At 45.0% G+C, this 27200-nt stretch overlaps 1 protein-coding gene across 4 annotated transcripts in view; it reads left to right on the top strand.

The window, feature by feature from the left end:
- Nucleotides 1-27200, top strand: part of MYOCD (myocardin) — a 93533-nt gene that overhangs the window by 35236 nt on the left and 31097 nt on the right. For 3 of the 4 annotated variants that reach the window (XM_082604986.1, XM_082604985.1, XM_082604987.1), the window contains exons 2-5: nucleotides 190-255; nucleotides 10334-10389; nucleotides 11836-11911; nucleotides 14347-14508. In XM_082604986.1, coding sequence (XP_082461112.1) covers nucleotides 190-255; nucleotides 10334-10389; nucleotides 11836-11911; nucleotides 14347-14508 — 360 coding nt within the window. Of the gene's footprint in view, nucleotides 1-189; nucleotides 256-5691; nucleotides 5733-10333; nucleotides 10390-11835; nucleotides 11912-14346; nucleotides 14509-27200 lie in introns of those variants that run through there. The other variant, XM_082604988.1, reaches the window with a different exon arrangement.

The raw sequence follows: 27200 nt of genomic DNA, 5'->3' as shown, positions 1-27200 counted from the left end.
CTCAGCTTCTCTCATCCTTCCTTCTCCACATCTACAACAAACATGCAAGTGTCCTTCATGCAGACTTTCAGAACTGTTCTAGAAATAATGCAAGAAGAGTGATGCAAAAAAAAAAAAAAGTACAAGGCAAATAGAAGTGATTGCAATCAGTCTTAGCCCAACTCACAAACTAACACTTGCTTTTCTAAGTTTTACAGTTACGGCTTCAACAGAGAAGGACCCAAGAACAGCTGGCTAACCAAGGCATCATACCACGTGAGTAGCTGCATCTCTTATTGACTGATCTGTACCATGGGACCATGCAGCTTGGGAGCTGGAAAGCACCTCAGAGGTCATAGTCTAATTCCATGGATCAGTCTCCCCAGATCCTCACAGACTCTGTGTCAGCAGGAATCCCAGACCTTGGGGGCTTAGCCCCAAATGCTACTCACCTGTAAGGGCTTCCCTTTAATCATATAGGTTGTACCTAAAATTTCAATGTGGTGGTTTGTTTACAGGACAAACACAATTTTATGGGCATCCATCCCTCTCTCCTACTTTTAGAATGGATCTAATCACTCTTCTTTCTGGAAGCATCAATCACAGCATCTTTTTCTCACCTCCTCGGTTTCACTTCTGTTTGGGTACTTGAGTCCACAAGTAATTGAATATTGTCCAGTGCTTCCTTTCTGGAATGATGAGCGGCAATACCATTCTAGTGTAAATGGTATAACATTGAATTACTGGCCATCATTTGGGTCAAAGAAAAAGGATTATCATATCTTTTAGAAGATACGTTTGAACTTTTCTGCCAGTTTAGCAATTGAAGCTAACTTTTGGTTAGCTATAGAAACAGGAAAAGTACTGGATAAAAGGAATCACCATGTAAGCTCCTTTAGGTGACACTTTCTAACTTCTCACCCCAGCAAAATTTAAAAGTCAATATCCGTAATGACTCCTGCAGAAATCCAGGTCCTTGTCATGACTGTGGCTTCAAGTTAAGCATGCAACAAGCAAGCATGTGCCCTTGATTGAATGTCCTGCAGGTAGTAACCTTGGTGCCCTGTGATCCAAGGTCCAAACAATTTAAGTGTTGTCCGTGCTTCAGAACCAGAACAGAACTAAGAATATTTAAGTCCCTTTCCTTTGGTAATTCAGGTGAAGTCCTTTGTTCATGGCTAAGCCCTACAAAGAATAAACACAGGTGACCTTTTGGCAGAACAACTTTTTTAGAGGTTTGCTAAAGCACAGAAGAAAGATCTCACCTTGCAGTTGAAAGGCTGCTTCAATAAAATGTACAGTTAGGATGAGAAACCAAAGGTACAAGTCTGTGTGGCCTGTTTCATCTCAGTCAGCCCAGCAGGGCAGGTGCTAAAACACAGGAAAGACCAAGAGTCTGCAGACTTCCAGACAGATAAATACGTTCGCACTCAGATGTGAGCAGGCCAATCTTTTTCAGAATCCTGTTGCAAACACGTAGAATCGAATTTGTTTAACCACGTCTAGAAGAACGATTCACTAAGAATGGAGTGTAGACAAGTGTAGATCCACCAGGATCCTCTCAGTAGACCACAGTCTCTACCACGTGCCCTCAAATATAAGATGAGCACATCAGTTTCAGTGGGATTAAAATAATCTGTTCCTTCACGGGTGTTTCTTTCCCTTAATTCTGGAAAGGCAATTGGCATAGAGAGGCCTGGTACCTTTGCATCCCCTCAAGCTGTTCACAGCTGATATAAAGATTAACCTATGTGCTTAAATAATCCAAGCCTGGGTCTTGCAGCTGGCTTTTGGATGAGAATAAACTTTTGTTTTTAGGTTGCTGGGGTTAAATTTCAGGGAGTCAGTGAAACACCTAATACAAATAAGAATGAACCTGATGGTACATTTTTACATAACACCCTTATGTAACTCATGCAAATTGAATGTCCATTTGTAGAGTCGAGTCCAATGAAGATATAATATTTTGTTCTCCAGGATTTTCAGAATCAAATAGTGTACATATTAACGAAATACTGCTTGACATAAATTTTGCATCCATAGCCCATTGTACGATTAAGATAATTGCTGGGGGAAAGTCCTAAGAGTAATGAAACGATATTTCTTTTTAATTCAGCAAAATGAGAAGGGTTGATTAAGCATCGTCAGTTTTCCTTACTCTTTAGCCATCTCCTCTCCAGGCTTCCCAAGGGTGTCGATTCTGCTGTGGAAAAATGTCAGAGCCGCAGCAGGTGCACCCTGCAGGCCCAGCCCCTAGACCTCGATGACTTAGTGCTTCTGGGGAAGCCAGACCCAGATGAGCCTCTGCACCTGCTGAGAGGCTGGGGACCGAGATGGTAGCCTCATCAACCCAGACATGAAACATGCAGTCTGTTTATTCAGCACCCCCGGGGGTATGTGTGTAAAAGCAGCCGCTCCAGAGGAGGGAACAGGAGCCCACAGTCTCAGGGTCCTTTCAACTCAATCAAACTCAACACATTTCATGATGAACTTGACTCTCTGCAGGGTGGTATGCCAGGTGCTGTGGGGGGCCACAGTGAGCAAGACCGTCCTTCGCGGAGACTCGAGATTTCAGGGGAAAAGGTGACAAGAGACACAGATAGTATAAGTCAGGGTGAAACTAGTTATGTTCTACAAGAGGGTTCTTTATGTCTTCGTTCTACCGTTTGAAATTTTTGAAGTGGAAGGAAAGAGGAAAGGAGGAAGGAAGGGGGTAGAATGGAGGGAAGCAAAGCCAGTAGTCATTGGAGATCGTCTAATGTTCTGATTTTCAGTGTTTTTTAATAGTTAAAGATACTGTGTCTGTGTATATATACATATATATACTCCCCTGGTGGTTCAGTGGTTGAGAATCCGCCTGCCAAGGCAGGGGACACGGGTTCGAGCCCTGATCCGGGAAGATCCCACAGCCGCGGAGCAACTAAGCCCGTGCACCACAACTACTGAGCCTGCGCGCTAGAGCCTGCAAGCCACAACTGCTGAGCCTGCGAGCCACAACTCCTGAAGCCCGCATGCCTAGAGCCCGTGCTCTGCAGCAGGAGAAGCCACCGCAATGAGAAGCCCGCGCACCACAACGAAGAGTAGCCCCCACTCGCCGCAACTAGAGAAAACCCGTGCACAGCAACGAAGACCCAATGCAGCCAAAAATAAATACATAAAAAATTTAAATTTATGGGGAAAAAAAAAATATATATATATGTATACACTGCCTGGAACAGGGTCGGGGCCCTCTGTCCTATTCACTTGGCTCCCCTCATCCCTCCTAGATGACCCTGATTATCCTCCCCAGAGCGCTGGTCGTCTTCCAACAGAGTTTGAAAATCCCTTCCCTAGTCCAAGTCTCATTGTCTTTAACCTCCATGAAACCGAGATTGGAGAGGCCTAAGAGGCTTTTCAAACATCCCCAAACCAGGGCCCAGTGTGGCCCTACTTACAAACCTGAACTGTGAGACTTTAAATGCACGCACAATAAAATTAGTAACACAATCTCACGTTATCCATACATTGGAAATAATTGCAATGCTCCCCCTGAATTTTCAAACTTGTCATAAATTGCCTAAATGGAAAGCTTATGGCCAAGTGAATTGTTCATTGTCCTTATGGTATTATCGGAAGGCTCTGCAGTTTTTAGCTGGTCAATGGAAACGCCTGGTCTCCTTGGACAGAATTAGTCATGAGTTGTACATTAGATTAAATCCCAAGAGCATTGTCCATTGCAAAAAAAGTGCAGTCCACTCCTAGTGCGACAGAGCTGAGGCCAGAACCCGTGTCTCCTGATCCTGGTATAGGGCTCTTGACTCAAATATTCAAAAGGAATCACTGGAACTGTAAAAGCACTTCCTTAAGTTTCTATCATCAAGCATTTTGTGGCCAGAAGAATTCAGTTGGAATTTGGGAAAATAAAAACATGTATATGTGAAAATGCCAAGGAAAAGCCCATGGTTTTAATGAAATGGCTTTGGGTTCTACGTTGTAATCTATGTCTCACCGTGACCAAGAGTGAATGGAAAATTCCACTGAGTTTGCTGTATGGCTGGTCTCATTTCAAATGCACACCAAATTGATGATTAAGTAGAAGGTTTCTCCCCCACTGACTCCAGTGGGACCATGGGTGATTTTCAGTAGACTAGTGAAACTGGTGCACATGGATAGAATTTAATTTCTTCCTCCTTCATGGGCTTGCATTCTGCAGGTTTCAAAGTTGCTGATGAGTAACCAACAGGCCACAGCAATCAGAGAATCAAAGTCTCTTTTATAATCGCCCTTCATCACCTCTCTTAAGCATATACTCATATCTTACTTGTATATATTGTAGGTTTAGGATTTTCCCCTTCCGGTGCTTTGAATGCACTTAAAGGCATTTTCCTTGAATTTAGTCAAGGAAGGCAGGGTTCTGAGATCAGCACACAGCCCCTTGAACAACTTTAAACAGTGGGAAAGCATTCTCGGGCCAGAAGCACGGGCCCAGGTTGGCTTCTAAGATTGCTTTCACATTTATAGTATCAGTGGTGGAATTCACATTTTCAAAAGAGTAGTGAAATCTGAGTGAAATAGCCTCTCAGCATTAATGTAGAAATATTACTTTAAGAATATATTGTTTGGGGGCTTCCCTGGTGGCGCAGTGGTTGAGAGTCCGCCTGCCGATGCAGGGGACACGGGTTCGTGCCCCGGTCCAGGAGGACCCCACATGCCGCAGAGCGGCTGCGCCCGTGAGCTATGGCCACTGAGCCTGCGCGTCCGGAGCCTGTGCTCCGCAACGGGAGAGGCCACAGCAGTGGGAGGCCCGCGTACCGCAAAAAAAAAAAAAAAAAAAAAAAGAATATGTTTGGACTCCTCTCCAAAATCCTACCTCTGAATCTCAAAACGGAGATTTCAAATTGTCTGCTTGTCACCTTCAACTAGAGTTCAAAGGGATGGCTTTGCCGCCTCTCCATGCCAGGCTCAAGGCTGCAAGAGGACATCAAGGTTCTCTTATTTTCTCTTGCCTTTGAGATAGAGCCCAGGCTCCTCCTCTGGAGACCTATGGATGGGGCTCAGATCTGTTCATTATTTCTCAGGCAGATTTTCACCACTATCTTCTTTTCTCTGGGCATCACTCTCCTGGGTTGAATCTTAAATACCATTTTATTCCAACCATTTCAGAAGCCTTAGTGCAGAAAGACGATCAGCTCTGAGTTTTCAATCAAAAAAAAAAAATGGTCATAGAGCAATTCAGTAAATATTTCGACCATCTGCTGGGAGGAAGGCCTTATGGAACACAGAGGAGCCAGACATGAATTCTGTTTCAAAGAGCCTACAGTCCAGAAGGTTCCCCAAATCACTCATGCTTAGTTATCTCCATTAATAATATTGGACAATGTCCCATTGATACATGGAGTGAGTTTCTGGGAGAATTGAAGGAAATAGGTGACTTTCTCTCCGTTTCCTTCTGCTACTACAGTGGGACTGATCTATATGAACCCAGGGGAGAGAGGAGGGAACATTGAGTTTATTCTCCGGGAATACAGAAAACGAGATTAGAGAACTGAAGTGGATTACAGAGGCCCGGGGGCCCAGAGAGGCTGTGACTTCTCCCCAGAGACTCAGAGAAAGCACCGCTGGCCAGAAAGAAGTTTCTGGGCAGCCTGGTTCCATGGTCTGATCGATGTCAATGAATGGAAAGATACGATGAGCTGTCTGTGAATGGTGCTGCCTTTATTTGTTTTGCAGACTAATCCAAGCCTCAGCAGCCACATACTTACTGCAAAGCCTTGGTAAATCCCTGAATTCTGTGGTCCTCCTGAATAGCGAGAAGAATGACGGGGCAATTCCTCTACCCACAGCACATGCAGCTTCCTGATAGTTTTGAGACGTTGACGGGGCAAAGTCTTCCTTCCCTTCCTCAGTGCCTTCATCTGACTTGGCTTCTCCCCACAGCACCCTACGTACCACACACTGTTGGCTGTTTGAGCAGAACACGGCACAAGGGTTTCATCTGTCCCTCTCCCCTTCCTTCTAACATCTCAAATTCAGAGATAGGAAAAAAAAAAGGCGCCCTGGATTTTCATGCCAAGCCCATTTGGGTCTAAAATCCTCACTTCTTTATTTCCCTCCCTCTTTCCTTCGATTTTCTAGTTCCTTGCTCCTTAGAAACTAGTAAACCAGTGATGACAGGCACCCTTCGAATTTGTCTTTGAACCCTTCTGAGAAATTCCAAAGTATTCATGTGTGATGCATTAAATTCTCCAAGTGTGCAAGCCAGGCCTTAAATATTACAAAGCTCCGTTGGGAAAATGCATGCTTTTCAGACCCCTAAGGCTATCCTTTGGGTACTGAATAGGCAATCTGTTGCCAACCTAAAGAGTTAAGACAATTTCCAAAGCATTATCACACACCCATAGCATGGATCCCATTTGTTTGGGAAAAAAAATACTCATGGTCCAGCTTGTCCTTAAAAGTAGAGCCAAGAGAGGACAGGCACTACTAGATCCATTTTGTAAGTGGGAAACTGAGAACACAGGAAGCCTATCAGACTTGTTCAAGGCTGTACCAAAAATAGATGGCAAAGCAAGGACAGAGCCCGAAGGGAAGGCTTCCAAAAGTTTAGTCACTTTTTAAACCATACCCGTTACTGCCATAGGTCTTGCGTTTGAATTAGTTTTGTCTTCCTCCCAAAGAAGCCTGCATATGTGAATTATTAATCCATATATCTGTCTCTAATTAGTGGCATGTAAGCTTACCAGCCAGTGCTTCTTGATGAGAACAACCAGTTCTAACCCAAGTTATTCTGATTCGAGACAGCAAGTATGAGAAGTGGCAGTTTCATTGAACTAAGCAGCCTTTCTCTGGGCAAACACACCCCTTTTTCTTCAGCTTTTTGAAATACTGAGAAATCAGTCCTAGACATCATTCCCCACTTTTTGAACTCTCAGTTTCCCAAGGACTCTAGATCAGCACCCACTGGCCTTGTAAACGCCGGGGTGCCAGGATCTCCCAGAGGGTGTGTTCCAACACAGACCCCTCCGTCCCTCTACGTCCCACCTGAGCTTTGGATTCTGTAGGCCTGGAAGTTGGTATTATTAACAAGTTTCCAGCTGCTGCTGAAGATGCTGGTGCAGGGGCCACACTTTGAGAACCAGTGCTCCATCTGTAGCCCAAGATGCGGGTTCTTTGATGCTCCCTCTTGGTCCTTAGCCATATACCAGTGGAGCTGGGTTCTCCCCTGCAAGCCTGGCAGTGAGGGGCCCTGGGAGAGAAGGCAGGCCCTGCCTCTGCCACCAGAGCTGCTACCAGCCCCAGGCCCCTCCTCTGTGAGAGCCAGGCCCCTCTCCCTGACGGATTGTCCACGGCCTTGCAGCCTATTTTCTCCTTTTGCTGGGCTCTGGCTGGAAGCAGGAGGTTAGCAACGGGACCGCAGGAGGCCTCTTCTTATCTTGGGATCTTTTCCTGAGCTCTAAGTAAGCAAATGTTTATACACACAGCTGACCCAAATTAGCTGGAGCCGCGGGGACAGAAATAGGAACAGCCCCTAACTAAACTCCGCGGCGAGAACATGAATTCCCCTGCGAGAAGCAATTCATCTTCCTCCAGGCGGAATGAGTTAGATGTGGGGTTGACTGAATTTACAACCGTATTTTAATTTGAGATCACATTGACTTATTTTTCTTTTAATTTAGAAATCCAAATTCCTTTTCAATCCTAAATGTCAGCGTCCCTTAAATACAAAATTTTGCCATTGGATACTCCCAGGGCTGGCAGCAAAGGAGGTCCTTTTTTCCAAAAAGTCAACCGGGGTAGGGGGTGCATTATGGCTTTCCCTGGCCCTCAGGGGAGGTGGCTAAAACCCACATTCTCTGGAATCACAGAAAAAGCAAATGTCAATCACAGGGCCCATGGCAGGCCAAGTGGTGCCCCACGTAACACCCCTTAAGCTCTGAAAAGAAGAGTGTGGGGTAAAACGCAGTATGTGGATCTTTTAGCTTCCTTCCCAAGTCCTGGCTAAATGGGCGTAGCCTCTCCCACCGTGTGGCAGAAGGTCCCAGAAGACCTTTGTGCTCCTGGCCTTGGAGAACTGGACTGTACCATCATTTCACAGGGGAATAGTTAACACCAAGAAGTGACGATTTATAGCTCTGCAAGCTAAGATACAGGAAATGCAGTGTTTCATAGAAGAATTAATAAGTTCCGCAAATAAGAATTGAAAAGCCTCAGGGATAAGAGAACCAGATGAACTGCCCCTAAGTCCTAAGCCCAATTAAAACCAATTGAGTTTGGAATGTAAGAGCAATCTCAAGATAGATTCATGCTGTTCCCTTAGGGTTGCTTCTTAAGGCAAAGGCTGTGTTGCTCTTTTTAACCACTTAATAAGGCCACACTGAGATCAATTCCTTTTCTGGATTATGGAAGAGATTAAGCCACACCAATATATAATACCTACTTAGGTGACCACCAGACTGTCGGACAGAGGTGCAGACCTATGGGTTCCGATTGTACAGACTCACCAGGACCCACTGGACTTCAAGCAGATTCATAGCATGTGGTTGCCTGGGGAAATGGGAGATGGTTTCAAAACTCCATCTATATAAATTGCAACTGTGATTAAGTGCAAATAACGACAAGCCTCCTGACTCAGGATGAGGGCCAGACCCAAATCAGAGAAAATGCATGAGCAACGCGGCAGGCCTGCACAGTTTTCCAGATGATTCCTCAGAGCCACTGAGTGAGGAGACAGGGAAGGGGAAAGAGGCCATTGAAAAGGACAGGGTTGGCAGAGAGGCTCATTTTAAGAGTGAAAAGCAGCAAAGAGAAACTGGGGCTATTAGATCAATGGGAAATATGATAGTCAAGCAACAGTTGATTCTTTTTTTTCCTATAAGAAAGGAAGCCTCTTAGTCACTGGTTATATTGAGGAGAATAGTGCTTGTCCATTCTCCTTGGCACAAGGCAGCCAGCTGGGACTATTCTGTGCGATCCTTTGGTCAACATTGCAGATGTCGGGGTGAGACAGGAAGACTTAGAGATGCCTTAGTAGCTTCCCAAGCAGCATCCTCAATAGAGGATAACGTGGTCGAGCAGTTGCCAGGACCACAGTGGAGTCTGCCTGCTGTCCAGCAAGCCCATCTGAGAGCTGGGCTCAAATTTGGCATGGCCTTAAGGCTGAATGAGGCACACACACTCACGCACATGCACACACACACACATTCACACACACACAGTGTGTGCCCAAGTGCCCATCTGGCTAGAAATCCAATTTTTTTATGCCAGCCAAAGTGTGGAAGAATATTTTCTTGCCTGCAGCTTGAGAGCTGACATCTGTGGGAGTAAATATTAGAAATCTGGATCACATGATTCGCCCACTTGTCCAGACCTACTATCCAGAAAAATATCTGATGCAATTCTCTAACCTCTGATCCGCCTCATCACTTCTGATGAAAGGTGGTCCTTTATGGCTTCTGGTTGCAATTGTTCCAGGGGATCAGGAAAACCAGCAAAAAGGTAGAATTTTGCTGAACGATGTTCTACTGCTTTGCAAAGTCAAAAGTTCAGTCCATTGTGCTGAGTTGCTGGGAGCTGGGAAAGGGAGCAGTGGGTCTTGGGAAGAAGGGAGGCTGGCGTTCGGTCCAGGTTGTTTCCGGCTGCTGTGAGGGACCAGTGCCCTGTCTACTGGTTGTTAGTGTTTTGAGCATCACACCCTGAAAGAAGTTAGGTTGTCAGAAGACCTAGGCTCCTAGCCCTACCTGTGGGACCCTGGGCGAGGCAGTCCTGTTCCGTGGGCCTCCGTTTCCCCATTCCGCTCAGGCTTGGAGCTGTATTTCACCATCTCCAAGGTCCCTTCCAGCCCTCAGAGTCTGATTCTGTGCTTCTCACTCACTGCCCTTTGGTTGCATGTTCCTACCCCACCAGCCAACTCCCTGACCCCAAAGGACAAGTCCCCTCCTGCAACATGGGACGAGGTCCCTCACAGACTGCAGTCTCCACCCAGACTTGCGCACTCAAGGGCAGAGCGAAGTCAGAGAGGGTGGTAGTCACCCCAGTCTCCCCTGAAGCTAGAGCATTGCCTGGTCTCCTCCCCCAGGCATGTCCCTCCTCAGGATCTTGGAATGCCCTGTCTCTGCCACTTCTCTTCCTGTCGCGTATTCTGTCTCTGCTGCTCCTCTTGTTTGAGGCTGACGTCTGCCTTCCTCTGGATTCTCCGGCTGCAGGGAAGCTGGTGACCTCCAGGCCTTTCCTCTTCCATTGCTTGTGGCCTGATGAAGGCCATCACATGTCCATCACATCCCCACTGTGCACCGCTCGGCAAGCACACCGGCCAGCACCGCGACGCTGCTCCCGGCCCCAAGCCCTCTCTGCTCACGTCTGTGTCTTTCTGTTTCAGCCCTGAAAAGCCCACCTGAATTCCATGAGCAAAGAAAACGTTTGGATAGTGGCAAGGTAACTGTTTGCAAACGTCCCACCTTTCTGAACTCAGACTCCAGGCTCTGGATCTCTGAATGCTAAGCTTGGGGGAAAGCGGGTAGAATTCCTCCTGCAAACTCAACCGATTTGCTGGTCCCCTCCCCGCACACCGTGTGGAATCTTCCTCCTAGAAACTGAAAACTGTGGAAATGGGATCAACAGTATTGGCTCTGAAGCTGGTATTTATGAGCTTTAAGAAAATGTCCCCCATCTTTCTGATGTCGGGGGGTGGTATCCCTGCAAGGATGCGGCGGGGGTCAGAGAGACATGAAACAGGAAGGTAAGGTGTGTCGGCAAGCTGCCCTCTCTTTCATGACAGGCTTTTCTCAGCAACAATCAGATTATTTTAAATCCAATTCAGTGGTAGGGTAGGGGCTGCAGATACAGAGCTTATTCACGGCTATTTAAAGGCAAAAGGAATTCTGTTTATTTCTCTTTCTTTTAGCATTTGAGGCGGGGGGGGGGATCGGTGTATATTCTGTACCTTCAGAGCAAATCTCTGCAACTTGAATTTATCAATACAATAAGTGCTATTGAGCAGGCATCAGCAGTGTATGTAGAAGGAAAGGCCATTAGGTATCTTTCTCCTGGGATGTCTTAGCCTGAGGGGAGGGGCTGGAAGAACGAGCAGAGCTCTGGGACTCTTCAGACTCACTCGTGAGAGGCTGGGCTTCCTACTGCCTGGAGAATAATTGTCTTTCCTCAGAACTGGAGTGATCCCCAGACTCCTCTCGGGGGCCAATTAAGAGATTCAATATAGTGAGATAAAAACCCAGAACTAGAAATCAGAGCCCTGAGGTCCAGCTGTGGCCCTGCCACAGCCAACGCCATCCCTACAGACAGCTCCGTCATCAAGAAAGCCATGAGGCTCAGTAGATAACTCATCTCTAAGTGTCCTCCCAGCTTACAGTGGGTCTCAGTCTGCAGGATTTACATTTTCACGTCTTGAGAGAGAGATCAAGGGCAAAACAGGAGGAGGGCACATGTTGTCATGTTATATTGGATGGATTGAGGTTACATTTCATCTCTGACTCTAGTTAACTTCTGACTCTTTTAAGAGGCAGTGGAATAAGATTGACTCTCATGCAAAAGCAGTGTAGTATCACCACAGTTTTATTAATATTTTATAATTAGGTACCTGCCTGGCCTTTAAGTTTGGAGCGCTGAGGTGGACCCAAGCTTTTGACCTCTTTATCTTATTTTTCCATCCTAAAATTATTAGAGGTTTTTGTGAGCCCTCCTTCGTCAAGACGTAGGAGAACAGAGACATTTGCATGTTGCATTTGTCAAACAAAAAACAAAAAACAAACAAAAAGAGACTTTTTCCCTTTGAGAGAAAAGGGGTTTCTTTTAAAGTTAAAACTAGGTGACTCAACTGTATGAGGTTGATAGCAGAATTCATTCTGTGTTTGTGTCTGACAGGCTGAAGACACCCTGAAGCACAAGGTCAGAAACAGGTCCGACCGTGCAGACGTGGTGAAAATGCACATACTCCAAGGTAAGGTTGCCCAAAGTCATAAACTGGGGCCCATCAGTGGGAATGGAGCATGGGCCATTTTCCAGGGTTCTTTGTCTCTGCACAATTGCTAACTCCCCTTAGAAAGGGTCCCCTGCCATTCCAAAGTGGTGGTTTTGAGCTCTCATCTAGTCATTTGAGGCCATGTAGATGGTCAAATTGGGAAGCCATATAGTGGCCAAGAAGTACCAGACTTGGCATTCATTCTGAGCTGTGCCACCTCCCAATTTTCTCTGAGCGCATAGGGAGTGTCCAACATATATCAACTTCCTTTAAAATGTCTATCCTTCATACCAGTAATAAATGTCTAGTATTGTATCAAAAAAATAATAATCAGACATACAAAGATTTATGTACAATGATGTTTATCATGTAATTACTTTAAATAGTGACACACTGAAATCAGTGGAACGTCAAAAAATAGTAGAGAGACTGAATAAATTATGCACCATCCGTGTGATTGAATAACTTGCAGCTACCACAAATGAGGCTTTAAAAGAATCATGTTTTAATGAGAAAAGCCTTACAAAATGATGTTTAGTGAGGAGACCAGAAAACAAAACTATATTTACAGTCAAAATCTGGGAGGCAAAAAATATACATAAATTGTATTTATAGTCAGATTCTATGATGAAAAAATACAGACTTACCAATAAATACTGTATAAGTAATTAAGAAAGATGCCCAGTTATTAAAAACAGTTGACCCTAAGTGGGGAGTTTCCTAATGCTTTCACTTCTTTTGCATAATGTTTTAGCGTTTTCCACACTTACAACAATACGTACGTATAATATTATAATCAAGAAGGCATTATCTGTTGTATCAGTCCAGTCTTGAATTAAAATGTCAGGCTATGAACCACAGAAACCCCAAGTTTAGTCTCCGTTGGTTCCCATGAAACCCACCCTCCCCCCCTACAGAAATTGGAAATTGGCCCCCTGGAGCACCAAGGATCTGCTACATTATAAATGACCCTTGCCCTCCAAGGGTTCATGGTCTGATTTTGGAAATAGCGATATAAGATTAGGGACCAATGCTTGTAACTGCTGGGGGTCGTCGAAGCAGAAGGAAGCTATAAGAACAGGAGTCAGGAAGACTTTGTTAGGGCAGGGAGACAAAGTAGGCAAATGTACAAAGGTGAACTCAGGAAGATGGGGAGCGGGGGGCAGAAGGCAAAGGACCGGGCTCACTGGAGTGGGAGTTTGGGCATCAACCATCTCAGGTCACGTAGGGGGTGGATTCGGTTTGTGGCGAGCCTGCGAAACCGGGCTGAGAGACGGATGGAGAGGACCATCTTGGAGGGGATGCAAGAAAGGAGTGCTTTCTGAGGATGAATCCTGTATGGCTGTGCAGGATGGGTCAGAAAGATCCCTGAGGCAGGGGGTGTAGCAGAAGCCCTTGTACTGGCCTGACGGGTAGTTGGGAGAGGATTTGGGCTTAGAAACTTCTATTTTGGGGTTTGGAATATTGATGTTTTCTCCATCCCACATCGAGTGCTTTGCAGATGTAGCTTCTAAGCAAGTCTGACCTGTTGCAACCATGAGACATCCCTAGCCCTCCCCTGTGTGGAGATTGCTAGAGCAGCGGCCAGACACTAAGCCTGGGTTAGTAGATGGATATTAACAGAACAATAGGACCAGGACGTCCGTAAAGGTCTCAACTTCAAAATTTGCAGAGTTGAGCGGAAAGCTACAAACTCGTGGAACCCTAACTTCCAGTCCTGCATTATAGCAACCACCGGCTCACAAGATTCTCTTCCACGTTCTTGCACAGAAATAAGTCAGGGCCTCACCCAAAGAGGAATAGACCAGTGATTTAGGGCTTGTCAGTGACCTTTCCCACCCTCCCAAAGATGAGAAACTGCCTGTTGGATAAATTCAATTTTTTAAAATCCCTGTTTAATTAAATAACTATTCCCCCCCCAAAATTGTTTTTCTTTTACCACTGGACCTGGACATTTGAATCAGTTAGTATCACAACCTCAACAAGTCTAAAACTCTTGAGAAGTCACACTACTACAATTAATGATAATAATAGATAATAGTTACTGCCAGCTCAGCCTGGGCTGGGCAATATATAGACAGGATTTGCATGCAAATGCCATAGTTTAGTGTCAGCAAGCAATACAGGCCCTGTGGACTACTTACTTACAGAATCGCCAAATTGCATATTTTTACCCACCAAATCCTCACAAAGCAAGTTTCTCTAACTCTTCTGTGCTTCTCTATTTGCCTTTATTTGGAAGTGTCTAGTCTTTGCTGCTAATCCATGTGAAATGAGGATGATTGCATTGAAAAATTATTAGGATGGTGGAGTACAATGTGTCAGAGTGTTTGGGTTACAAAAGCAAAAAAAAAAAAACCCCACAAAAATGACATCAAATTCTAGAGCTGACCCTCTTGATTTTAACCCCTTAGCCTCCACTGCAGAGAGATCTGTTCCAACTGCTCAGATGAAGCTGAAAAGAGCCCGACTTGCAGATGACCTCAATGAAAAAATCGCTCTCCGGCCGGGGCCCCTGGAGCTGGTGGAGAAGAACATACTCCCTGTGGATTCTGCTGTGAAAGAGGCCATAAAAGGTAGGTAGCACAACTGAATGGCACGCTTCCCTCTGTGCTGAGGTCTGAGGGCAGCCATGGCTCTGAAATGCTGGGGCCCTGGGGGTGAAGACCTCTCACTAGACAAGAGTCAATCCATGGGTCGCTGTTCCAGAGTGTTCCCCATAACCAGAGGTCCGGGGAGTGAGGAAGAAACTGAAACCCACTCAGCCTCCAAAGTCAGGTTAACATAGACCAGTCTGGTTCTGATCAAGCAGGTTGGGGAGCTGACTTGATTTGCAAACTCAAAACATCTTCCCTGCAAGGTTCCATCACTTTGGAGTCATGGCACTCTCCGCCCTTCCTCTTTTAAAGGGGTGTAGACTGGCAGAGTGGAAAGAGTGCTGGACCTGAACGGGAAGATCTGGCCGCTAAGCCCAGTTCGGGTGCTGTGGCTTGGGGCTTCCCCAGGTCCCTTCACTTCTCCAAGGTGAATACCCAACCAGCCCAACTCATGGGCTCTTGGGAGTGAGGGTCAGTTCTTTAAGCACGTGAAAACACATGCGCGCTACAGGGTTGAAGTACAGATACTTAAAGAGGAGACACAAACGTTAATTCTCTCATCAGCTGCATAAAATCATTTTGTAGACCTTTGGAACAGTTGAGGCCACATGGATCCAAACAGCCGGAGGGTCCTGAATTCATTCACAGAGGTGTTGAGGTGGAATCTGGGAAAACCATGATAGAAGGAAGAAAGGGAATCCTGGCATTGCCACGGGCAAATTACACTCTTCCAATGAAGCCTACAAAAGCTCTAAGAATGACTGATATATAATAAGCAATGTACATTTAAATGTTTTGACACCTTGTCCAATATTATGCATAAAGATGTTTTATTAAATGCTAAGTTCATTGTTAAACTTATTCACATTCTAAAATCTTGCACCCAACCAGTCAGAGGCCACATGACTTTTGTATTTGGAACCTGTAAATATGGAAGAATCAACTCTATGGGAGATAGTATCCTCATCGCTACCCATTAAATATCCCACCGTGGTTTTCTCTCTTCTTTATTACTCTCTCTGTCTACACTAAATATCCTGTGCCTTTGAACTTGGACTAGCCCAGTCAATGGTGCACCATCCCCGTCTTGACTTTGATGAGATCTAGGACAGAAAAGATTTCTATCATGTATCTCTTATCATTTATTAAAACATTATATTTATTCCATGCATGCAAATTTATCTTTGATTTTTATATGATAGGCAAAATATCTCATTTTAAATTGCCTTCTTTGGTTTATAGAGAGATGATGTTTTTCCATGTGATTTTGTGTCATTGGCAATTCGTGGCTATTCTTTTTTTCTACTGGGCATTTTCTTCCCTCACTATAAAAGCTATTTATATATATTAAAAAAAAAACTAATCCTCCATCTGTCATAGGTATTACACATCCTTTTACCAGCATGTCTTTTGCCTTTTATTGTTGGCTTTGTTTGTTTGTTTGTTCGTTTCTGTCCTTTGCCTTTTGATTTTGTGTGTAGTGTATTTTACCTATAGCAGTTTTTAATTTCTGTGTAGTGCAATCTCTTAATCTTTTACTTTGTAGTTTCTGAATTTGTTACTGCTTATCGAAAACACTTCCTACCTCAAGAATAGAGTTATTCACCTATACTGTCTTCTAACATGTATATACTTCATTTTTATATTTCAGTCTCTACTGCATATTAAATTATTTCAGTGTACGGTTTAAGAGGTCTAATTTTCTTTTTTCCACAATTTTAGTGGTGTATTTTATAATTTGTCTTAATATCTGTCTTCACAAGTTTCTTTACATTGGTCTGATTTTTCTAATGTTTCTTGGCTACTCTCACAAGTATATGGTGGGTGAAATTTAGAATCAGTTTATTATATTCCAACCTCAATCCTATTAGAATTTTGTTTGGGATTGCAGTGAATTTATAGGTTAGTTTATGGTGAATTCATAGGTTTAAAATATATTAATTCTTCTGAGGCAGAAAGATAATATCTCTTTTCACCTCTACAAGTCTTCTTTTATTTCCCTTGGTAAGGTTTTTTAAAATAAATTCACATCAGTTATTACTTACATATTGGAAACCTCTTAATTTTGCACATTTATTTTGTAACTGGGCATCTTTGAAGATTTTCTTAATTGTTCCGATAGTATCTCATTTTATCTTTAATTTTTTGCATGGGCAATTACATCATCTACAAATAATGAAGCTGTGCCTCCTGTTTGTTTTTTCTTTCTGCCTTGGAGCACTGGCTGGTTGTTGAAAAGCAACATCATGGAATTATTAATAAATTACACAATTAACATCATTTTAAAAGTTACATGCAGTATATTCATAATATAAATTCAATATAATTTTATGTATTTTATTTATAAATTATTTGTATTTGTAAATGATATATGTTATAATAGTATAATATACTAAACAAATCTAATTATATATATTTTATCATGTATAAAATATTTATATCATGTAGGTATATATCTTACATATAAAATTATATGTATGAATTATATAAAGCACATATAATTTATATTATTTTGCATTATGCAATATTTCATTATATAATTTAAAAATTATTGATATATTACATAGTAGACAATTATTATTATTGGTACATTGCCAGTGCTTCAAAAGCAATATTATATAATGTTATATATTTGTTATGTTGATGATAACATTTTTTTTTTTTTTTGGCTGCGTTGGGTCTTCGTTGCTGTGCGCAGCCTTTTCTCTGGTTGTGGTGAGCAGGGGCTACTCTTCGTTGTGGTGCGCGGGCTTCTCATTGCAGTGGCTTCTCTTGTTGTGGAGCACGGGCTCTAGGCACGCAGACTTCAGTAGTTGTGGCACACAGGCTTAGTTGCTCTGTGGCATGTGGGATCTTCCCGGACCAGGGCTCAAACCTGTGTCCCCTGCGTTGGCGGGTAGATTCTTAACCACTGCGCAACGAGGGAAGCCCAATGATAACATTTGTTGATTCAATCTTCAGTGGGAATTCCTCTGGTCATTCATCTCTAAATATGACACTAACTTGTGCTAGAGGAAGATATTCTAAGGAAGTGTTTCTCTATTCTGTTCCACTAAGAATAGCTTGCAAGACGGATGCTGAGTTTTTTAAATGCTTTCAACACGCATGAGAAGATGATCATATGGGTTTCTTTCTTTGATCTAGCAATGTGGTATTGCTATCTTTCCTAATCATCCTTGCATTTCTGGAAATAAATCCTACTTGGATTTTTTTCCCTAGAAGTTGCTAGTATTTACTTGAGACTTTACATCTCTTTTGTTGTTAGTTGGGATAACAGAGGCTGCTAAACAAACCACAAAATTTCAGCTGCTTAACAATAGACGTTTATTTCTTGTTCATAAACATTCCAGAGAGGGTTTTCCTCGATAGCAAACCCTTCAGGCACACAAGCTCCTTTGGTCTTGCTGCTCCACCATCCCCCAGAGCCAGGGTGGCAAACTTTTTCTTAAAGAATAAGCTGAGGTCTCTAAGCTGTCACAGCTACTCATCTCAGCTGCTGTAGTGGGAACGGAGCCATAAGCAATATGTAAACAAATGGCCATGGCTGTGTTCCAATAAAACTTTATTTACAAAAACAGACAGCAGGCTCACAGGCCCTAATTTGGCCAACCTGTGCCCTACAGTCTCATCATCCTCTGGATCTAGCCAGTGAAGAGGAAAGAAAAAATGAAAAGGTCCACCCACACATTTAAAAAGCCTCAACCTGGAAATGAACACATCACTTCCACTCACATCCCATTGTGAGAACAGTACACATGGCTGGCAGGGGTGGTGTTCCCTGGCTGAACAGTGATTTCACAGCAATATCTCTGTACTTCAGAAGGGGGAACATAAAATCTGATGAATAGCTTTTAGTTAAGAGTCTGAACAAGAGTCGTGCTGTGGGTACAAAAAAAAGAGCATCTGAGAGGTAACTGACGTTGCCTCATTAGATGACCAGTAGAATATGTCAATGTGAACAAAAGGAAGAGTCAAAGATGACACCGAGGTTTCCCTCTTGGTCAACTGAGTAAATGGCAGCCATGTATCAAGATTGGGACCCTGAGTGGAGGAGCAGATTTGGGGAGAGATGATGAATTCCCGTTTCAACTGTTGCAGCTGATAGGTCTACAGGAACTCCAAGGGCAGGGATTCAATAAGCAGTAGGTTCTATCAAACTAGACTTCAGAAGAAAGTATTGGTCTAGAGCTGTAGACTCGGGAGACTTTAGTGTGTATGGTAATTTAAACTGATGGCCTCGATAAGATTCCCCTTTCATTTATTTAGCTCTTCATTTAATATTTATGGAGCATCTTCTATGTGTCAGACACTAGACAAACCTACAAAAATTTCTGCTCTAACAGAGCTTATATTATAGTGCAGGAGGCACAGACAATGCACAAAACCCATAAATAATTATATATCCTAATAAAAGGTGATAGATGCTGTAAAAATAGAAGCTGTGCAGGGTACAGGGAATGAGGAGTGCCCAGTAGATGGGGTTTGAAGGGGGAACTGGGGGTATGAAGGATGTATAAGAAGCGAAGAGGGCTAGGAGGCTCTCATGTAGGAATATGTAAGACAGAGGCAGGGATCTGTGAAGAATAAAGAGAAGGCATAGCTAGCGAAAGAGGTGGAGGATATAGGTTGACCTCATCCAAGGAACGTCCATGCCTCAGCCTCTCTAGCAATAATCTTTGAATGTGCATGAATTTCTATGGGCAAGGCCGTGGCATCCTATGAAGTGTCATAGGGGCAGAGGGAGTTGCTCAGCGACCAGTTGTAGAGACAGCGCTCTGAGTAGCCCGTCCAGTGGTGGTGATGATGCCGACCCCTCACCTATCTGTCACTTCTTGGGGTCACATCATCCACCTTCGGTGAAGTGGTGACTCAGGGCTGTGGTTTTCTGTGTATCCTTCTCCTGGCATCTGTGTATTTTTCCTCCTCTGTGCACGTGCCTTTCCAGATGTGTTTACATTTTCCAGCTCCCTCTGCAGCTGTGCGTCTGTGTTTCTGCCAAGCCCTGAGCGAAACACTCACTGTCTTCCTCCCTCCCGGTTTTATTCAAGACCAACTCTTCTCCATCCCAAATATACAATAATCCAGAACCTCTCTCAGTGCAGGGAGGGAAGGATACTGTAGACAGGGAACCAGCCCCTACTCTGGGATTTTTCTTCTCCTTCTCAGATGTTCCCCCCCTCTTGCACTCAGCTGAATGACTGTAGCAAATCGTTTCCCCCCAAACTTTCCTTTCTGGGGTGCCAGCTAGCCATCCGTCTTCCAGCCTGCAAGTTTATTTTCTGAATCAGGTAGAATTTTACAGATTCCAGGGGGAGGAAACATAGGCTTGTGTGACCAAGTGACGCAATGTGGATGAAGAGGGGGCCTTGTGATTTTACTGACACAAAAGGAGGCTTGGGGCGCCTCGTGGCTACATCTCAGAACATACACCTGTTTCCCTGTTTCTCCTTCTTAGAAAACCTCTAACAGCCACTCTCTGTCAGGCCAGAACTCCAAATGCAACAATTATTATGTGGGAGTGATGATTTACGAGAACAGAAACTATACACTGGAGTTGAGCCTGGCTTTGTACTGCTTACACGTGGTCATTGTCACTTACTATCCCTCAGTTTTGAGAGCCCTACTCCAAGCTTGTTAATCCTCTCTCTGGTCATCCGGGTATCTTCTTCACTTGCCAGGAGCATCCCTTGGGTACCAAGGAAGCTGGCTTCTGCTTGGGTAAAAGAGAACTGCAGCTGGCTTTCCCAACTCTTCAAACAGTGGAAGGGTCCTGGCATCCTGCTCTAGTGGACAAGTTCCTCCCCCTAAAATGTCCTCATCTTTTCCTTGAACTGAGCCAGGCTTCCCACCTGAATGCCTGAGTCTGCTTTTCAGCTCTTTTTTTTTTAATTGAACCTGTGATTCAGAGTATACAGCACCATTATCAAAGATAAAGCAGTTCTTTTTATCACCGTAACCCTTCAACACAGGAAAGCAACATTTCTGTCCACCAGGGATGGCCCAGAAGTCATCCATTTACAAGTGTCATGTACATTTTTCTAAAAGACCCTACGCTAGTCTTCACTCACCTATAAGCCCAAGGCTCAGACTTTGTAACTAAACAGAACAAAAATTCTCGTTTACTAAGTATCCAGTCATTCTTCAGAGACTCTGGAAGTCTGATCACTCTCCAATCATGCATTTTTAAGACAAATAGACAGTAACCATGGCCCTAAGGCAGATGGTAGCGTCGTTTGCTTTGGCATAACTTTCTCGTGGACAAAATCTATCATTCCATAATGAGAAATTATTTCCAAAGTGTGAATAATCCTTGGGGGAAAGAAACACACAGAGGCATACGTGATAAATACTTTTCTGAGGAAGGTTCTGGAAAGGGGGTGGGAAAAGAGAAGTAGGAAGCCAGTAGCTTTGAGGGGGGCGATGACAGGGAGGAAAGTTAGGGTGCTCTGAGACAGTGCTAATGTATCTTTGCCCACCTAAGAATTTGTTCCTCGAGAATTAGCCTCGAAAGCTGTTACAAGACAAGTGTTTATGCAGCTGAATCGTTTTTCACAACTCATGTGTTCCTAGCATCAGGGTCTATCTAGAGACTTTAAGCCAATTTCTAAAGTGCCTGGGATCTGAGGAAAAAGAATGCTTGTTCCTCCAAAATTCCACTTTCATCTATTTCCATCCTAAAGGCATCTGATCCCCTTCAAGGGCAGTGGGTTCGGTCTTTGTTGGACAGCATAATCCATCTCCTCCAGACTATGGTATCTCCAGTGTACTGAAATCTCTTTAGGCAAGAGGCACTTTTAAACTATAGCTACTGTCACCTGACCACCGCCTCCCTTAGGAAGTGGATTTGGCTTCAGTCTCTTCCAGGAGGACATGAGGAAGTCTGATCATGAATTAAAATAGCTGTCATGCGAGCACTGCTCAGGCTTGCAAACAGATAAGCGAGTGGAGTTTGTTCTCACTTTCCCACCCCATGCTTTCCAGCCCCTGGTGTGGGTCCCAGCGGGAAGGTAACCAGGACTCTAGCGATCGCATTTTCATCTTGGAATTTTAAATGTTTATGCAGAGGAGGGTCCAACTGACTCATTCACCCAGTCACTTCTGAGAAAGAGGGGGAAAGCGCCGAGTGGCCAGGCCGAGATCCCCAAGGGGCCAGTGCCGAGAGACAGCCCCGTGGGCATAGCCTGGGGGTGAGTCAGGGCTTCCAGAAGCAGGTCCTTGTCATCACAGCGCCTGACGTGTCTCCAGGGACAACAGCCAGCGCCCTGCTCTCCCACAGCTGCCAGTGAGCCCCGCGCCCGCCGTGGGGGGTTGGAGCAGGGGCCCAGGGTCACAGCACGAGCCGACAGACTCTGCTTGTTCCTTAAGCAGCCAGATAAGGTGACCTTCGTCCCTCTCCGCTGAGCCCGCCTTGAACCAGGCAGGAGAGGGGGGAGCGCGCAGCCTTTCCTGTGACACTCCTTCTGCTCTGGGGAAGGTCTGTCTTTGCTTTCCCAGGATGAACCTCTCAGTGTTTCTGGCTCCGGAGTTGGGCTGACCTTTGCAAAGCTGACCACAGGATAAACTGCCTCTTGGGTGGTCTTTGCTTTATTTTTTTTATTTTTTATTTTTTTTGAGGTACGCGGGCCTCTCACCATAGTGGCCTCTCCCGTTGCGGAGCACAGGCTCCGGACGCACAGGCTCAGCGGCCATGGCTCACGGGCCCAGCCGCTCCGCGGCATGTGGGATCCTCCCGGACCGGGGCATGAACCCGTGTGCCCTGCATCGGCAGGCGGGCTCTCAACCACTGCGCCACCAGGGAAGCCCTGTTTTATTTTTGATCGTGGTGAACTTGAGACAAGCAGACACTGCTACCAAAAACAATAACAACAACGGCAGCTAGAAATGACTGGACACGTGTGTGTCAGGGACCATGTGAATAACATATAAAACATGTAAAGCTCAGTGCTTTTACATGTGTTATTTTAAGCCTCAAAACCCCGAGAGGTGACTATGATGATGTTTCCCATTTGATAGATGGGGAAATTGAGGCTCTAAGAAGTTGAGTAATTCATCAACAGTCACTCCGCCACCGAAGTGGTAGAACCAAGAAACAAACCAACCTGTCTGGCCCACACTGACCACCCTGAACACCACGTACCTCAGTTCCAAAGGAAGCCACTACCTCAGCTCCAAAGGAAGCCACTGCCACGCGCTCGGGGGCCTCTTGCTGTCACCGTTCTCATCAGCAGGGGCTGAGCCTAGTGTGGGCTCATCTCTCTGCCCTGTCGCTCACCTTCTGGCCTCGCAGTCAGAGATCCAAGCCCTTTGTGGTGCTGGGGGAGTGGCAGGGCCCCTGTGGTCGGCTCTTTGAGTGTGGACAGCCTCTGAGTGGTCCTCAGTGTGTCTATTGGCTTATTCTGACCTGGTACAACATGCTTTTTAGAAACTAGATGGGAGTCATTTTGGGGGCCTTGGTCTTCACCCTGTGTTTGTTCATTCAGGTGTGAACAACTACCCTGTATGTGGTTGCGTGTATTCATGGCTTCTTCATGTATGGGGTTGCATGTACTCATGGCTTCTTCATGTATGCAGTTGCATGTACTCACAGCTTCTTCGTGTATACAGTTGCATGTACTCATGGCTTCTTCCTTGACTTAAGCAGAGGAACCTCTTTAAATGATTGATGTCACTTGTAAAGTAGACTTCTCGAAGCTGTGTGTCTCCGGGAACTGGATCCTAAAGTAATCCACTCCGGTGGCTGGAAGAGTTACTTCTTCATCCTTCCCACCCCAACTCTGCTCATCAACACCTTGTAACTTCCCTTCTGTGCCCCGCAACTCTTGCCAGGTGCCCTCCTCCTTTCTGTCATCCTGTCCACTGTCATTTCAGGCTCAGCTCCATCCCACCTCGTCTGGGAGTGAGTCTGCCTGGACAACCCACATCTCCATCCCCTTTGTCTGCTAGCCACCAACAGCACTCACCAGGCAGTCTTGTCCTTGACAAGTTCTCTGGTTGTGTCCCGTGCAGATAGACGGATAGCATCCTTCTCGTGGTTTCCATATCTTCACCATACTGTATCTGATTATACTTCTGCTTCTCTCTACTCCTCTCTGAGTGGGGAGGCTGAAAGTGAACAAAATAGTTGAGGAATGTTCCATCCAATTCTGGGGAAAATGGGACTGGTTACCAACTCCTTTATTCCAAACACTCTACTACTAGACTTTTCCACATCATTCCAGGCAGGTGCCAAAGTGAAAAGGACACGCTGATTTATGGCCACAACAACAGGGCTTCACAGTCCTCCCAATCCCTTTTCTGAGACAGTGGCAATGAGATCGAAGTGATCGCCTGCCTTCTTTCTTCTCACAGTCAAGATGTCACGTTCAGTCCTTCAGATTTCAAAAACTCGAGTAAAAGATGTTGTGGAGGATGGAGCCGTCCCTAGTACGTGTGTCCTGAAAAAGAAATGGACGTTGGCCGATTTCTATGCTACCCCTCCCCACTGCCACCAACCCAGTGGGTCTTGCGATGTTCCCTAAACAACATGTATCTGTTGACCTCCTGGGAGGGAAATTGATTTTGCCTCCCCCTCTGCTGGAGGCTCTGAGCATACAAAGGCTGGACCTGTGTCTTAGCTCGGTCTCTAAAGAACTGGGAGGCCTGGATCTTGCAATATCCTCGTCTGCAAAACAGAGATGAGAGAATGTGGTCCTTCCTCTGACTTTCTAGACCGTTCTAAGGCCTAACACAAGTGGATTGTTTCTGTTACTGCTGACACTGCTAAGTGAACTGCTGATGCAAACCACTGTTTTTACCATTTGTTTTCTTTCCCCTTGAAACTATTGAAGGGGGATAGTTGGGGGATTAAGAGAGAAATTTTCTCTCTTTCTCCCATCCCCGCCCTTGTAACATTTCCACGTGTGTTAGAACGCTTGGACAACTTTGCAGTTTGATTAGTTCCCTCTCATTTGCATGCGTTTGGGACATGATCCTCGGTGCAGGTGGAGGTGGCAGGGGGCGGGGGCGTCTTCTTTGTCTCACGAAGTGTCAGATCACACAGAGAAGATCTGTACGGTTCAGACTGAAGGAAGTGGGGAGGGAGTGTAAGATGCTACAGCTCTCCCACGGAGGGTCCTGTTGGGCAGGGCAGGCTGGCTGCCCCCAAGGGCTGGTACGGTCACATGCAGGGCTCTCTGAGTTGGTCTTGCCTCACGGTCTATGCCAAGTAAATCCCAGTGAAATGCTGTGACTTCTGAGGTGGGGAGGGCTTACCACCCACTCCCCCACAACCAAATCCCATGCCCACCTGGCCCTGAATAATACATGTCATCTTTTCAGCAGGGACAAAGCCTTTAATTCCACAACTAGAAGTGGGACTTGAAATTTCAATGAAAACGTGGTTTCTAAAGTAAAGAAATTAACAGGTTGAGTTTACAATGGAAGCGTATTCATGGAGGCTCCTGGAAGGACCTTCCTGGGAAGATCGCAGGCACATGATCCCTTGGAGAAAGGGAAAATGGTATATAAATTCCTTCACATTGCCTGAAAATGACAGATGGAGGCTTCTTTGCAGAGCCCCGGGGGGTTTGCTGTAAGAAAAGAAGGGAAGGGTGTGAGCTAGCTCTGGACCTTAGAATAGAGAGGGAGGGAGGTGGGAGAGACCAGGTGGGAGAGAAGTGACCCGTGATTGCAAAGAAAAAGTTGACATTTGTCAAATACCCAATGAAAGCCCTTTCTGTTAGAAAATGAATAGGTTTCTGATGCAAATATAGGAAAATACTGGCATATATTTATTTCAGGTGATTCACATGTTTTATATTATTCTCTGTACTTTTCTATTATTTCAAAATTTTTATAGTTAAAGATAAGGGCCCCTTGGGAAATAAAAGTTGGAAAACAAAAGTTCCCATTCATACAATGAAATACTGTGTAGCTGTTACCAAAATATTGAGGAAGATCTCTATGCGTTCACATGTAAAGATCTCCAAGATACACTATAGGATGAAAAAAGCAAGTTTCAGTACAGTATCTTTCACTCAGTCCTGTCTGTTTGAAATGCTTTTTAAATATGTGCGTGTCTTGCTGTTTGGATAGAATTAAGTCTAGAAGAGGGAATAAATCATTAACGGAAGTGGGATTGTTACGTACCTTGTTATGTACATTTCATATGGTATGAATTTTTATAAGTAAACATTACTTCTATAATCACAGAAAAGTAATAATGACTTTTATAAATAATCCTTGAAACCAAGGAGCAGCAACGCTGGTCCCCAAGCCTTTCCAGGTTAGCAGGCTGCCCAGCGGGCCAGTGACTGGAGTTCCCACCTGCCCTGTCCTTGTCCGGCCTCTCTCCTGATTTGACACTTGCGTGTCTGAGTGAGGGTCCATGACAGATGCCAGCAGTGGTGGTGATGACAAGCCCCAAACCACATTCATTCCATTACTTCCAGCTCCTTGCTGCCTTTCCAATCTCCACAGTGAGAGCTCCGCTCTCTTATCTGCCCCAAGCCTGAGTCAAAAGTTCTTGTCAGTGTAACTGCAGAATACCGGGCTGGAAACCTTTGCTGATAATACATAAATTCCTTTCGAAGAGCTGTGCCTGCAAGAGGGACACAAGAGCTGTGTAGCCTCAGCACAGTTTGTACTGTGCATTTGGATAATAAGCCAGAGGAGATTTGGCAATTAAAAAACATAAGGGAGGGACTTCTCTGGTGGCACAGTGGTTAAGAATCTGCCTGCCAGTGCAGGGGACACAGGTTCGAGCCCTGGTCCGGGAAGATCCCACATGCCATGGAGCAGCTAAACCTGTGCACTACAACTACTGAGCCTGCGCTCTAGAGCCCACGAACCACAACTACTGAGCCCACGTGCCATAGCTACTGAAGCCCGCGTGCCTAGAGCCTGTGCTCCGCAGCAAAAGAAGCCACCGCAGTGAGAAGCCCGCACACCGCGACAAAGAGTAGCCTCCGCTCGCTGCAACTAGAGAAAGCCCGCGTGCAGCAGCGAAGACCCAATGCAGCCAAAAATAAATAAATAAATACATAAATAAAATCACAGTACTATAAATGATCAAAATGATTTAAAAAAAAAAAAACCACATGAGGGACATATAAGGATGTCACGATAGTCCCACCTGGTCTGGTAACCCCAGTCCCCAAGCCAATGTCTGGATTTCCCTCCCAAGACCACGCAGGCTGCTGGGGAATAATCTGAGCATGTGTGAGTCGCTGGGGATTTCCAAAATAGAGACAAAGATCAGAGGAATAACAACAAAATCCAAATAATAAAAATAAATAAGTAAAGATCACGCTTCAGTTTCTGAGACATGTTTATGGCTTTTATAAACAGATATGCATTCGTTGAGTGGGGCTTTGGGACATTCTGGTGACAATAGCTCTTCTGACACTTAGGAATTTAAACTTAGGAGCTCCCTGACTTCTCCTTAGTAGCAAAGTTTGCGAAACATTTTGTGCCGGTTGCCCCACTTTATGTTTGAACGCGATGCAAATGGCCCGCTGTCATTTCAATTTCACCTCTCATCGTAAAGCCCCAGGGAGACAGGGGCCTTCTCCTCCTGCACCTGATGGCCCCTGTTCTTTTCTTCATCTTCCCTGATTTGGCTTCAGAAAGATGGGGGTTCACATACAAAATGTGTAGGAATGGATCAGTCTGAAAATGAAGTTTAATAAATG

The sequence above is a fragment of the Mesoplodon mirus genome, assembly GCF_964341445.2.
Source record: "Mesoplodon mirus genome assembly, chromosome: 18".
NCBI lineage: Eukaryota > Metazoa > Chordata > Mammalia > Artiodactyla > Ziphiidae > Mesoplodon > Mesoplodon mirus.
The sequence above is the reverse complement of the archived record's forward strand: the minus strand, read 5'-3'. Positions and strand labels throughout refer to the sequence as shown.